This window comes from Mobula hypostoma, chromosome 4 (assembly GCF_963921235.1).
Source record: "Mobula hypostoma chromosome 4, sMobHyp1.1, whole genome shotgun sequence".
In the NCBI taxonomy this organism is placed as follows: Eukaryota; Metazoa; Chordata; class Chondrichthyes; order Myliobatiformes; family Myliobatidae; genus Mobula; species Mobula hypostoma.
Window position 1 is genome coordinate 177,388,535 of NC_086100.1, and position 14,031 is coordinate 177,402,565.

Consider the following 14,031-nt stretch of genomic DNA (forward strand, 5'->3'; position numbering starts at 1 on the left):
CTAGTATTTATTATCACTTTTGGGGAGCCTACATTTTGGACATCTTCAGTGTTAACTTCTGGAAGTTGCAAAAAAAAAAGCAAGGCTAATATGCTTGAAGCATGTACAGACATGTCAGCTGTCTGTTTGTTTACGAACACACTATATCACACAATTAAATTATCCTTTAAAGGTGGAAGGCATGATGAGAAAGTAGTCTCTAATACATTGCATTGAAGAACAGAATGTCTTTATTAGCCCATAACTGAAGAATTGTGTTTATAATTGATTGCATTACTGTAGGGAGATGTAACTATCCTAAAAAGTGTGTAGAGAACATGTATTAGAATGTTTCTAGTTAGATATTATTTCATTTACAAGCATAAGCTAGAAATTCTGTTTTTGAGCAGAGAAAAGTAATGGAAGATACAATGGAGCAACAAAATCTTGATTGGTTTAGATATGATAAATAGAAAGGGAATTGTTCCTATTAATGGAGTAATGTAAGACCTGAAGACACAGACACAAAATTGGCAAAAGATCAAGGGCTTTTGTGAAGAAAAATGTATTTTGCACTGAGTACCATCTGAAAGGATCTCAAAGGGAAATTGTATAAGTGAAGATACTGAGTTGGGTTGTCTATGTATATATTAAAAAAATAAGGACACACTCAATAGTTGAATAGCTGTTGCCTGTAATATAACAATGCTGTAATTTGATGTAGAGACGCTCATAAAATGTTCTTTCTTACACTGTCCTGTAGAAATGAATATTGGAGTTTTGTCTTAAAAATGAAAACAACTACATTTATTTACTGTAATTTCAGCTGCCATTGAGCCATACAGCACAGAAACTAGCCTTTCGGCCCACTTGCCCTGCTGAACTTATTTACGTTTACTGGCAATTGCAGAATTACGAAAGTAAAGTAACAATTTCTCTTTGAAAGCTAATTTTCCCACTTGCCCTTTTTTAAACAGAATTTTGAAGCTGATATCAGTGGAATGGCAATAGAAGGATGCTGGCAAACTGATAGCCAGCTACTTCTCAGTGAAGTGATGGTGGAACACTTCTTCAGACAAGGGATGCTTGATGTGGCAGAGGAACTCTGTCAGGTAAGGTAATTGGTCCTGTTGTAGTTTGCATTTGTGTGTAATTGGGGTCTGTTCCTAAATTGGCTCTTTGAATTCAATTATTTCAAAATGGGTTGAACTTTATGCTTGCCAATTTTTATTATCTCCACAATCATCTGAAAATCAGCTAATGCACAACTATGCACTTTGTTCCTTCACATTACGTGCTAACTATATTATCATGCTCTGCTTTCCCCAAGCAGTATGGCTGCCCAGCAGCTCCACCCACTGCCCACCACTACTTTTTATCATCTCCTGTCAGTCACCTTATGTACTGACACTCTTGTGCTTTATGGATATAGAATTATGTACATGACTTGTGTATATAAGCTATATTACATATTTATATTGTGTTCCTTGCCTTAATATGTTTTTTATGTGCTGAATCGGATCCAGAGTAACAATTATTTCTTCTCCTTTATACTTGTGTACTGGAAATGATATACAATGTTGAATCCAGAAACGTTTGCATCAATCAATTCAGTCTGTTCACACTTCTAGATCCTCAGCTGCCTCATATAAAAAAAGCACTGTGAAAAGATGTGGGGTGTTACCCCATTTTTTTCTGTGACCTCTTGGCAATAATATTCTATTGGACACAAGCCCCAAATAACTGAGCGAAAGAAATATACTGTAGGTCACAGCAGATTGGTGGAAATAAATTTCTGTCAACTGCAAAAGGAAGGTGGGGATCGTTGAGAAAGGTCTAAGAGTGCGGTGGTAACAGCAAGATGGTTGGACTTTGCTTAAAGAGGGGTTCAGGGTTGTGGGTAGATTAATGCTTTGAGAATGGAAATCAGATTCAAAGACATAGAGTTGCCAGGTCTAAAGGGTGTAAAGCATTGAGGATATTTTGGTGAGAATTCTCATTGTGTTTAAATGGGAGGTGGAATATTTGGATTTTAAATGATGGGTAAAACGGCTGAGATGCCCAAAGAAATAGAAAGTGTTAGTGGAGTAGAGCGCAAAGATAAGGTACACAGTAATTCAGTGATGTCCATGTTCCCTCCAAAATAGTTCGGATGGGGAAATTAGTAGAAGGCCTCTTTGCAAAACACAGTTCCCACCTAAAACATTACTACTTAAAATCCTGCCCATCCAATCTTCTTTCTTTTTCTCTCTTCATAAAAAGAAAAGGTAAGACTTAAATGGTTATTTTCATGAGACCATAAGATGTATGAGTAGAATTAGGCCATTCAGTCTATTGAGTTTGCTCCGTCATTTCATCCTGGCTGATTTATTTTCCTTCTTATCTGCATTCCCTTGCCTTCTCTCTGTAACTTTGCCCTTACTAATCAGGAACCTATCAACCTCTCGTTTAAATATACCTAGTGGCTTGACCTCCACAGCCATCTGTGACAATAAATTCCACAGATTCACTACCCTTTGGCTAAAGAAATTCTTCCTTATCTCTGTTCAAAATGGACGTCACTGTCTTTTGAGGGTGTGCCCCCTCTGGTCCTAGACTCATCCACTATTAGAAATGTCCTCTGCACATCCATTCTATCCAGGCTTTTCAATGTTCATTTGCGGAATCATTCTTGTGAACCTCCTCTGGGCCCTCTCCATTGTCAGCACATCTCTTCTTGTATAAAGAGCCTAAAACTACTCTCAATACTCCTTTTTTTTTCTTTTCAATATTTTTATTGGTTTCTACGTAGAAGAATACAGAGTACAAGAAAGTGTATATAAAAGGTCAAAAAAAGATTTTTAAAGAACTACCAATTACATTATATCTGTTCATAATTACAATCTGATTACCCTGTATTCATGTAAGTTAGTCAATAGTTATATTGAAATATACTAATTTATTACGAAACTCCTGAAGACAGGTGGCAGATCAACAGATGATCCCACTGGTAATAGCACAGGACAGTTAACATCTTAGTCCACGTGTATTTTGTAACCCAAAAAGAGTCTAACCCCTACCAAGACCGAAACCGTTTATTAAGGAGAAAAAAGGTAAAATACCTTCTCATACAATAAAAAATTAATAATAGCCAACATCTGAATTTAAACAACGAATTGAGGGTTTTGAAAGTTTTGAAAATAATTCAGAAAGGGTCCCCACAATGTTTGAAAGTCTTGACAAGATTCAGAAATTGAACAACAAATCTTCTCTAAATCTAAGCATGACATAACGTTGAATAACCATTGAGCATGAGTAGGAGAAAAAACATCTTTCCATTTAAACAAAAGCGCCCTCCTAGCTGTAAGAGAGCTAAAGGTATTCTATCTCTCACTTCTCACATGAAGGAATTGTCCCCTTTTAAACCCTTCAAACCCCTTTCACTAATGCGTTCCAATACATTTGTTACTTACGCAATGATCTCACCTTCCCCAAACAAACTTTTTTTTACCATTTTCCACTATTATGGCTGTAGACTTGTACTCCCTTAAATTTCTCAAAACATTGCTGTGGACTGGTTCAGTTGTATCTTCTCAAAACAACCTCACTCCAAGCTAACACCATTTTGTCTTACAGGCTTCCATTTTATTATAGCATATACCAAAGAGGAATCACATTTAACTCTATTCTATATTTAAAGCGTAGATTGATAGGTTCTTGATTAGTATCAAAGGCAGGAGAATGCGGTTAAGAAGGATAATAAACCAGCCATCAGAACAATCAGGATCAGGTTTGTTACCAACAGCATGTGACATGTTAACTTAGCAGCAGCAGCAGCAGCAGTTCAATGCAGTACAGAATCTAGCAGAGAGAGAAGAAAAACAATAATAAATAAAATAAAACAATAAATAAACAAGGAAGTCATTTACATATATTGAATAGTTTATTAAAAAATGTGCAAAAACAGAAATACTGTATATTAAAAAAGTGAGGTAGTGTCCAAAGCTTCAAAGTCCATTTAGGAATCGGATGGCAGAGGGGAAGAAGCTGTTCCTGAATCGCTGAGTATGTGCCTTCAGGCTTCTGTACCTACTACCTGATGGTAACAGTGAGAAAAGTGCATGCCCTGGATGCTGGAGGTCTTTAATAATGGATGCTACCTTTCTGAGATACCGCTTCCTAAAGATGTCCTGGGTACTTTGTAGGCTAGTGCCCAAGATGGGGCTGACTAGATTTACAATCTTCTGCAGCTTCTTTTGGTCCTGTACAGCAGCGGTCCCCAACCACTGGGCCGCAAAGCATGTGCTACCGGGCCGCGGGGAAACGATATAAGTCAGCTGCACCTTTCCTCATTCCCTGTCACGCACTGTTGAACTTGAACATAGGGTTGCCAACTGTCCCGTATTTGCCGGGACATCTGGTATATTGAGCTAAATTGGTTTGTCCCATACGGGACTGCCCTTGTCCCGTATTCCCCCCCCGCTAAGGTAGAGCATTCCTATGAAACCTTTCGTGTTGAAGTGGCATAAAGTGAAGAAGCAATTACCATTAATTTATGCGGGAAAATTTTTGAGCGTTCCCAGACTCAAAAAAAAACCTACCAAATAACACACAAAACCTAAAATAACTCCAACATACAGTAAAAGCAGTAATGAAATGATAAATACACAGCCTATATAAAGTAGAAATAATGTATGTACAGTGTAGTCGGGAAGATTAACCCAAAGCTAATCCGTGGGGAAAAAAAATCGGCACGTACGCGCACGTCACGCATGCGCACGCAGGTGCCCACGCAAGGCTTCGTGGTCATGGTAGTCTTTCTCGGGGTAAACACAAGTATCCTGTCAACACACACAAACAATGCTGGTGGAATGCAGCAGGCCAGGCAGCATCTATAGGAAGAGGTACAGTTGACATTTCGGGCCGGGACCCTTCGTCAGGATTTGACTGCTCTTTTGTTTCTTATTTGGGAGTGAGAAAGTTGGCAACCCTAACTGTAAAAGACATGTCGAGGTGAGTTTAACCCTGCTTGAACAACCCTTCCCCCCCCCCCACCGGTTGGCCGGTCCGCAAGAATATCGTCAATATTAAACCAGTCCGCAGTGCAAAAAAGTTTGGGGACCCCTACAGTACAGGAGCCCCTCCATACCAGACAGTGATGCAGCCTGTCAGAATGCTCTCCACGGTACTACAGAAGTTTTTGAGCGTATTTGTTGACATGTCAAATTGCTTCAAACTCCTAATAAAGGCTGTCTTGCTGCCTTTATGACTACATCAATATGTTGGGACCAGGTTAGATCCTCAGAGATCTTGACACCCAGGAACTTGAAGCTGCTCACTCTCTCCACTTCTGATCCCTTTATGAGGATTGGTACGTGTTCCTTCATCTTACCCTTCTTGAAGTCCACAATCAGCTCTTTTGTCTTACTGACGTTGAGTGCCAGGTTGTTGCTGTGGGACCATTCCACCTGTTGGCATATCTCAACCCTGTATGCCCTCTCGTCACCACCTGAGATTCTACCAACAATAGTTGTATCGTCAGCAAATTTGTAGATTGAATGACAGGACAGTCTCTGGGTCGAGTGGCCTAATTTTGCTCTTATGCCTTATGGTCTTCTATTTCAAATTGTTTTACAGGCTTTGTGTAGTCATTGTGGAAATTTCAATTTGTTCACTCAGCATAGCGTAATAAACTAATTACGCCCTTATTATTTCTTTCCTAGGGAATAAAAATATCAGAAAACAAATTTATTTGCTTACTTTTCTCAAGAACATTCGTTTTAAGCAACACCTTCTCAGATCAATTAAAGTAGAAATAACCTAAACTTTTGTTATATTTAGTGATACAACACAGAGTAGGCCCTTCTGGCCATTCAAGCCATTCTGCCCTGGCAATCCCACAAACCTGCCTGATTAATCCTCACTTAATTAGGAGACTATTTACAATGGCCAGTTAACCTACCCAGTATGGGGGACAAAACTGGAGCACCCGAGAGGAAACCCACACATTCCACGGGGAGAATGTACAGAGACTCCTTGCAGAACAGCATCAGAATTGAACCCAGGAACACCCTGAGCTGCAATAGTGTCGCACTAACCACTATGCTTCTGTGGTGCCCCTTTGGGACATCCCACCAGTCTCTGCAGCCAATTAAGTGCTTTACAAATGTACTGTCTTGAACTGAAGTAAACTCCCTAGCAGTTTGAACACTTTTTTCCTTGAAGCAGTAGTGTGATGAAGACTAGGAAACTGGGAATATTTATTCTGCTGTTTAAAATTCCAACAGGCTTTCTTGAATACATTTAAGAGATGAGAGGCAACCTTGGCTTTAAAATCTAAAATACCCCAAATGGTCATCTATATTTTAATGTTCCTGGCATGGGATGTTGAAGATTGGGTCAAAAATGCAGTTCATATCTTGTGCACTGTTCAGAATAGAGTACTATGTTCAGTATTGATTATCAAGCCAGAACAAAAAAAAAATCACAATTTTGTAAGTACAGTACTATTAAAGATATTGGAATTAGCATGTGGTAATAAAAAATAATTATGAAGGCTCCACCTTTGTGGTCTTAAAGAAAATAGCAATGCAGGGCCTATATTTCAAGATATTGTTCCAGAGTACAATAGGGCAGTAGAATCTGAAAACTAGCTAATAATTGTTTAAATATTTATTTTTCACACTTTCATTTTTATAATGTGGAATTCAAGGTACAAAAGTTGCCATGCTGTTCAAATACAATTAGATGCAGTGCAGGAGACTTTAGGATGCTAAAATAATGAGTATCAATGGATATTGTTGCCTTCACTTAACAATAACACTTTTACTTGTGTCTTTTTACTAAGTAGTTGGTAAATGTAGGATGAATTGGTATTTTTTTAAGATCTGAATGGAGGGTCTCAGCCTGATATGTTGACTCTTTATTCCTCTCTTATAGACACTGTCTGACTTGCTGAGTTCCTCCTTTATTTTGTGTGTGCCATTCTGGATTTCCAGCATTTGTAGAATCTCTTGAATTCTTAAATCTTTTCATAACAGATTTATTAGTTGATTTTATCTGTAGATTTTGTTCACTTAGCATCAATTTCATTGCTTTCAAGCAATTTGTGCAGAATTCTTTTGGCAAGTTCAAGTTCAACTTTATTACCATCTGACCGTACACGTATACCATCAAATGAAACATTATTTCTCCGGACCACAGTACGCCCACAAAGCATATATCACACACAGCACATAAAATGAAGTATTACCATAAGTAGATGAATGAAATATTCAAAATGTATGATGTGTGCAACATAGGTAAGCAGTATGGTAAACAGCTTGCTGTCTTAGTGACAAGACCTCAGTGGTGGCAGGGTAGCCATTCTACCTCCTAAGTAACACTGTCTTTATTTGCCCATTAGGAAGCTGGCTTGTGTATAGAAGGAAACCAAAAGGAACCTTTTGTGGAATTAAATCGAATTCTGGAGGCACTCAGAATAAGAGATCTAAGGCCTGCATTAGAGTAAGTTTCATTTTATTTCATAATTATTATAATAGATGGTGAACACAAGCAAGTCTTTGGAATTGGCTGTTTCCTTTTAGTGGAGGGCTGCATTCCCAGAAGGCAGTAAGGTTTTGATTGTGACCATGATTTCAAATTGTCATGTGTCTTCGGTAACTGAGTCAAACACAGCAAATTGAGAGATTATAAAAGCTGAATGTGTTCTTCAAAATGGAAATACAAATTTAATCAAATTGGAGGATATTTGAGTTCTTTTAAGTTTTTTTTCTGGAAAGCTTTTCTGATTTTGTTTCGTGATTCTTTTTAGAATTAGAATGGGAATCTTTCTCAAACTGTTGAATTAGAAGCAACTTGTTAGCTTATTTATTTATTGCAATACTAAAATTTTATGGTTACATACAGGATTTCTAATGAACATAAATTTATTTTGCTTTAAAGATGGGCAGTTTCAAACCGTGAGATGTTGATGGCACAGAACAGTTCTCTAGAGTTCAAACTTCACAGACTATTTTTTATAAGTCTGTTAATGGGCGGTACAGAAAATCAGAGGGAAGCACTTCAATACGCAAAGAACTTTCAGCCATTTGCTTTAAATCACCAGAAAGGTAAGCAAGTTAGACAGAAAATATTATTGTGAAAACCCTGTTTTACTGCTTGGCATTGAGAATACAGTTTTTTTTTCACGCTTTCTTCATGCCTCAAATTGCCCAAAGTAACAATATTTGGAAACAATAGTTTGCATTTATTTAAAATATGAGCTAAATTACTTTGAGGTATTAGCAGATAAACATTTACATTGAGGAATGATTTAAGTGTACATTTGCAGAGATACCAGACACTTAGAAATGGTTTTAAGGGGGGGAGAGGGAGTGAGTCAAAGTGTATGGCAGGAATTCTAGTAAACCGTGGCATAGAAGGTGTGATTGCCAGTATTAGTACACAGATGCCAAAGAAACAAGGCATTAAAAATTAGTACTTGTGGGCTGGAGGATTGGAAAAGGGGAGGAGCTTGAAAATGGAGGTGATTGAACAGAATGGGAATAATTAAAAAGCAACCAATGCCTGAACTGGAGCCAATGTAGATAAATCAGGATTTGGAGATGGGCTTAGTGTCTCTTAAAATAAAAGTAGCATAGTCTTAATTTGAAGCTTAAAAGTCTGGAAGATTTAAGATTGACAAAAGAACTTTGGAAATATTGAATGGTTGTAGTTGAGATAGAAACATACAAATATGTTTTAAGTATGTACCTGCAAGCTCTTTAACTTGAAGTGGGCAAAAAAAAAACTGCTGATGAGGAAACCTGAAACAAAAATAAAATGCTGGATGGAGCCAGCAAATTAACTACTATCAGCAGAGGAGAAACAACCTTGTCATTTTGGATCTCGAGAGTCCTTCAAAACTGCAAAATTGGTGTGTTTTAAATTGTAGAAGAGGTGGTTTGCAGAAAACGGGATATTTGTGTCAGGATGCAGACAAAAGTTATCAAATGAACAATTGCTTTAAAAGCTGACATTTAGAGACAAAAGTATATTGAAAGAATAAAGCACATCTGTAGAGAGAGGGAGATGGAGATGATCTGGTGGTAATCCAGCAATCCAAATAGTCTTACGCGGCAGAGCAGGTAGGATCTCTTCCAGTTTTGTGTGTTGCATTCAGGACTCAATTCAGACTCATCTACTTCGGTGAAGCCAAACACAGATTGATGATTGTTGTGCGGATCACTTTATGTTCAGTCTGCAAGGGTGATCCTGAACTTGATCTGTGATTTTAAACCTTCATCCTACTTCCACTCCAATGCCTCTTAGGCTCAATAGAAAGTTAAGGAACAGAACTTCATATTCTGCTGGTGCATATTATAACAGACTTAATATTCAATTTAACAATTTCAAATAACCTTACCAAGCTTTACCCTCTTTGTTCACTGTCATTGCTCTTTCTTTCACAATTTGTTTACTATTGTACCCTCTCAACTGCTGTCCAGTTGCTGCCATGACTTTATTTTCTCTATCTCCTCCCTCATAATTTCACTTAATTGACGTGTTTTCTCACCCTTTCAGTTCCAATTATGTATTTGTCTTCATACAGCATCTCTTTCACTCCCCCACCCCCTTACTCAATGCTTACAGTATTTTCTGTTTTTACTTCACACAATGCAATTTTTTTCTAAGCAGTAGGAAATGTAGATAATTTTGTCTTCCCCATTTTAAGACAAAGGAAGCAATGGTGTTTCACTGTTCTTGACAAAACCTATTAATTTGGCAAGAATTGAGAATTGAATTGCAGATGTGCCTGATAAGTTTAATGCAGCTTTAAAAAAATCAGAAGAAAAACTGACACCTGATTTTTTTGTTAATGTTAGAAATCTGAGGATATAGTTAATTGCCAATGTACACTCAAGTCATGGTGTATACCCCAATCAAAATGATTGGAGTAGTGAGAAGAAATGAGGAAAGTGTCTTCACAAAATTGCAATCAATTGATGTGCATGTACAAGTTTAATTAGAAACAAAGTTGGAAAAGTATTTTTGATTTTGGTCTATGCCCTTTTATTTAAGAAATATATTTTGATATTTTTTTCTTTTTTACAGATATCCAAGTGTTAATGGGAAGCCTTGTCTACTTGAGGCAGGGAATAGCAAACTCTCCCTACGTGCACCTCTTAGATTCTAACCAGTGGGCTGATATCTGTGATATCTTCACCAGGGATGCCTGTTCTCTCCTTGGTCTTTCGGTAGAATCGCCTCTGAGTGTCAGGTATGAATGAACATTGTAAAAACTGATTATTCCTAAAAAAGCAAGACAGAATTTAGAATCTCCTTCATCCATTTATGCATGTATATGTTTATGTGTGATATCCCTATCCCTATCCCTATCCCTATCCCTATCCCTATCCCTATCCCTATCCCTATCCGTCATCCTTGGGGACCATCTTCCTGACATACACATGGATGTTTTGCAGTTCTTCCAGGACTGTGGCCTTCACACTTCCAAGTCCCTGTCCTCCTTTATGCTGGTCTTTACGCTTGATGTTGAACTTTGGATGGAATCCTCCATGTATTGTTAGTAGTTTCCAGGTCTTGATGTCAGCAGCTTCCAGTTCGTTCCTTGGCCAATACACCATTGCAGCTGGGTATCTTGTGACTGGTAGGGCAAATATGTTGATGGCTCTGATGTTGTTCTTCCCATTCAGTTGGCTTTTTAGGACCTGTCTCACTCTTTGGAGGTACTTGGATGTTGGAGCTTTCCTTGTATCCTCATTGTGGCTTCTATGCACCTGCTGCAGGATCCCCAGGTATTTGTAGCTGTCCTGATATGTGGCCTTCAGATAGCTTGACTCCTTTTGATGAGTTTGCCTCTTTTCACTACCATCCGGCTGCACTTTTCCCATTCAAATGACATCCGTGTCTCTGCTGTACACCCTTGTCAGGTGGATTAGTGAATCAATGTCTCTCTCATTTCTGGCATACATCTTGATGTCATCCATGTACAGGAGGTGGCTGATGGTCACTCCACTCTTGAACCTTTACCCATATCCACAGCAGTGGGGATAGAGCATCAGAGCATCTCCCTGGTATATTCCACATCTGATGGTCACTTGTGCTACTGGCTTTGAGTTAACTTTGAGCATTGTCCTCCAATGGCCCATTGAATTCTTGATGAAGGTCCTTGGTGTCTTGCTGACCTTGTACAGAGACAGGCATCCCATGTGTGGGGCATGAAGCCTTGTGCTTTCTCATAGTTGATCCAATCTGTGCTCAGGTTGGTTTGCCTGGTCTTGGAGTTTCGCATGACTGTTTTGTCTATCAGTAGTTGGTGCTTGAAGCCTCTGGTTCCATTACCAATCCCCCTCTGAGCAGGGCTCAGGAATTTACACACACATTCCTTCAGTTTGCTGACTATGATGCCTGATAGGAGCTTCCATGTTATTGACAGGCCAGTAGTTTGATGGTGTTGCTCCTTTGTGAGAATCCTTCATTATGAGTATTATCCTTCTTTGTGTTAGCCATTCAGGGTGTGAACCTGCTTCAAGTAGCTGGCTCATTTGAACTGCCAGCCATGTATGTAATGCTGTGAGTTTCTTCAGCCAATAGGCGTGGATCATGTCAATTCTTCATACTTGCTACCCGTTGCTGGACATCTACTGCTATGATGGTGACTGGTTTTTCCTCCGGGAGATTGCAGAGGCTTGTTTGTAGGTCTTTTAGCCATTGGACAATGGTGTTATGTGATGCTTCTTTTTCCCATATTCTCTTCCAGTACTCCTCATTTGCTGTTTTGGCTGGTTCAGGTACTGGCATGTTACTCTGGAACTGTGCGAGTACTTTTCTTGGTTCTTTGGAGAAGAGTACATTTATTCGCCTAGCTTCTGGGTCCTTAGTGTACCTCTGTAGTCTCGTAGTCAGAGCTGTTAGCCATTGCTTGGCAGTTTCCAAGACTCCGGTTCTGTACTTTGTTAGTAGCCAAGATGAGTCTTTGGTCTTCCCATTTTTCTGCAGCTCAGTTAGTCTGCTGACTTCTGCCCTTGTGGTTTTCATCTTGGCTTCCAATCTCCAGAGGTTATAATAGTACTCTCCACTGTGTTTAATTTTGTACCCCAGCATTTCTAGGACTGCTGATGCATATATCAGATTATCGGTCGCAGTTATGTTGGAGATTGCAATTGTAAGTAGTGCTTCATTGGCTGCTTCAAGCATGCTGTTTGATGCAATTTTATCACTACGTCTGGGGAGCCTGGTTCTTTGATTGACGGTCAGCAGTTTAGCTATGATCTTCTCTCTGATTGCAGCAGCCAGCATTGATTGATATGTCCCAAGGTGAGATTTGAACTTGCATTTCCCGTGTGCAAGGTGATGCTATTATCTTTGCACCACCTGTGAGTTGTGGAGGTGGGTTTGAAATCATTTTTCCTGATTGGCTCAGTTCCACGGTGATGTTGCTGCGGTGCATTGTGATTGTATGTCTTCCAATTCAAGATGTAATAGCAATCCTCAGTTGACAATGTTTGATCGTTGGGTAACCAGTTGTTTTTCCGTGCACGTGGACGACGGTCTTCATTGTTGCCAGTGGCCTTGCATGTGCTTGATGTATCCTCTTTCACGTGGGTTGCTGTTAAAGTAGCATTCCATTAATTCCATATTGTCCTGTCTCATACACTTATGATTTGTTGTGGTAGCCAGTTTCTTAGCAGATGGTCCCAGTTCCCCAGCCATTGGCACGGACCTTGTTAATTTGAGCAACCTCTGAGCTGGCATAACTCTTCTTGTTCTTGTTACTCTCATCTGAAGGTTTTTGTGGGCAGATGTAGTGTAGGCGTGAGGGGTCCAGCCCAAGACCCCTACCAGGCCACCGGGAACTGAACCCCAGACACCTGGATGGTTCCCAGTGTCGGCCTCAGAAGTGTGTGTGTGTGTGTGTGTGTGTGTGTGTGTGTGTGTGTGTGTGTGTGTGTGTCTATATGTATACGTATGTGCGTATGTATAAATGTATATGAAACACTCTGGTTTCCTTGGCTGCGTAAGTGTAGGGAAGACCATCGCCGGCCCCGCCAAACAGTGTGATTGAGGTGCGAGCCCACCCCAGACCCCGTTTGTGTGGATGCTGTGTGATTCATTACCCTGTTACAAATGAGTACCACAAAATAACAGACAGTACAATACATACAATTAAAAGATTTAGCTTTATAATTCTTAATTTGACTTAAGGGTTAGAAAAGAAAACAAAAAAAAGGGCCCAGCTTAATGAAACAGCCTAATGTGCACAAGTTGGAGCTCACTGTTTCCCCAAATCACTGATCCTGAATTGATCTCACTCTGGGATTCATTGAATCATGGTTCCGCTCTGGATCGAATCCTACGGCGTCTTCTCCCTTCATCTCTCTTGAACCAAAAAAAACCCAAGAAAATTACCAGAGAAATCTCCCCTTCATTTCGACCATCCTAATTGGATGGCAGACATGTCTCCTCATAGCTTATCTTCAACAATAACCCAAACATAAGCTGAAAACTAGCAGTTTGCACAGAACAGCACAAAATGAAATACATACAGCATAACAGTAAAAAATATGAACTAAGGCATTACATATGTGTGTGTATATGTGTAATTAATGTGTTTATATTTGTAATTAATTTAGACCACTTTGTAGAGATCTGTTTTCACTTTGACATGAGTCTTTTTCTGTTGATCGGTGTCAAAAAAGCCAAATTAATTCCACTGTAATTCAGTGTTGTAAAATAATAAAAAGAAAACTTCCAAAGGGTTGGTGAATATATGTGTGTGATATATATATATATCCACCAGACTGAGCAGTTGAGTCACAGATCACACCAATGTAGTTGGTCTCATCTGTAATAATGATGTGACCTGCTATCAAAGGCAAGTAGACAGTTGCAGTATGATCTGCTCATAACAACTTAATGTTATCAAGACAGTGGAAATGAGGATTGACTTCTGCCGACAGCCCCTTGCCTGTCCCCCTCCTCCCTGGAAGTTAATGTTCAGGCTGTCTGTGGTTGAGTCATTCAAATTCCTGGGGACTACCATTATCAATACATTGAAGTGAACAAGCA

At 39.3% G+C, this 14,031-nt stretch overlaps 1 protein-coding gene across 3 annotated transcripts in view; it reads left to right on the plus strand.

Moving 5' to 3' along the window:
• LOC134345814 (E3 ubiquitin-protein ligase RMND5A) overlaps window positions 1-14,031 on the plus strand; it is a 70,725-nt gene that overhangs the window by 38,515 nt on the left and 18,179 nt on the right. For all 3 annotated transcript variants that reach the window (XM_063047076.1, XM_063047075.1, XM_063047074.1), the window contains 4 exons: window positions 957-1,091; window positions 7,364-7,464; window positions 7,903-8,069; window positions 10,054-10,219. In XM_063047076.1, coding sequence (XP_062903146.1) covers window positions 957-1,091; window positions 7,364-7,464; window positions 7,903-8,069; window positions 10,054-10,219 — 569 coding nt within the window. The remainder of the gene's footprint in view (window positions 1-956; window positions 1,092-7,363; window positions 7,465-7,902; window positions 8,070-10,053; window positions 10,220-14,031) is intronic.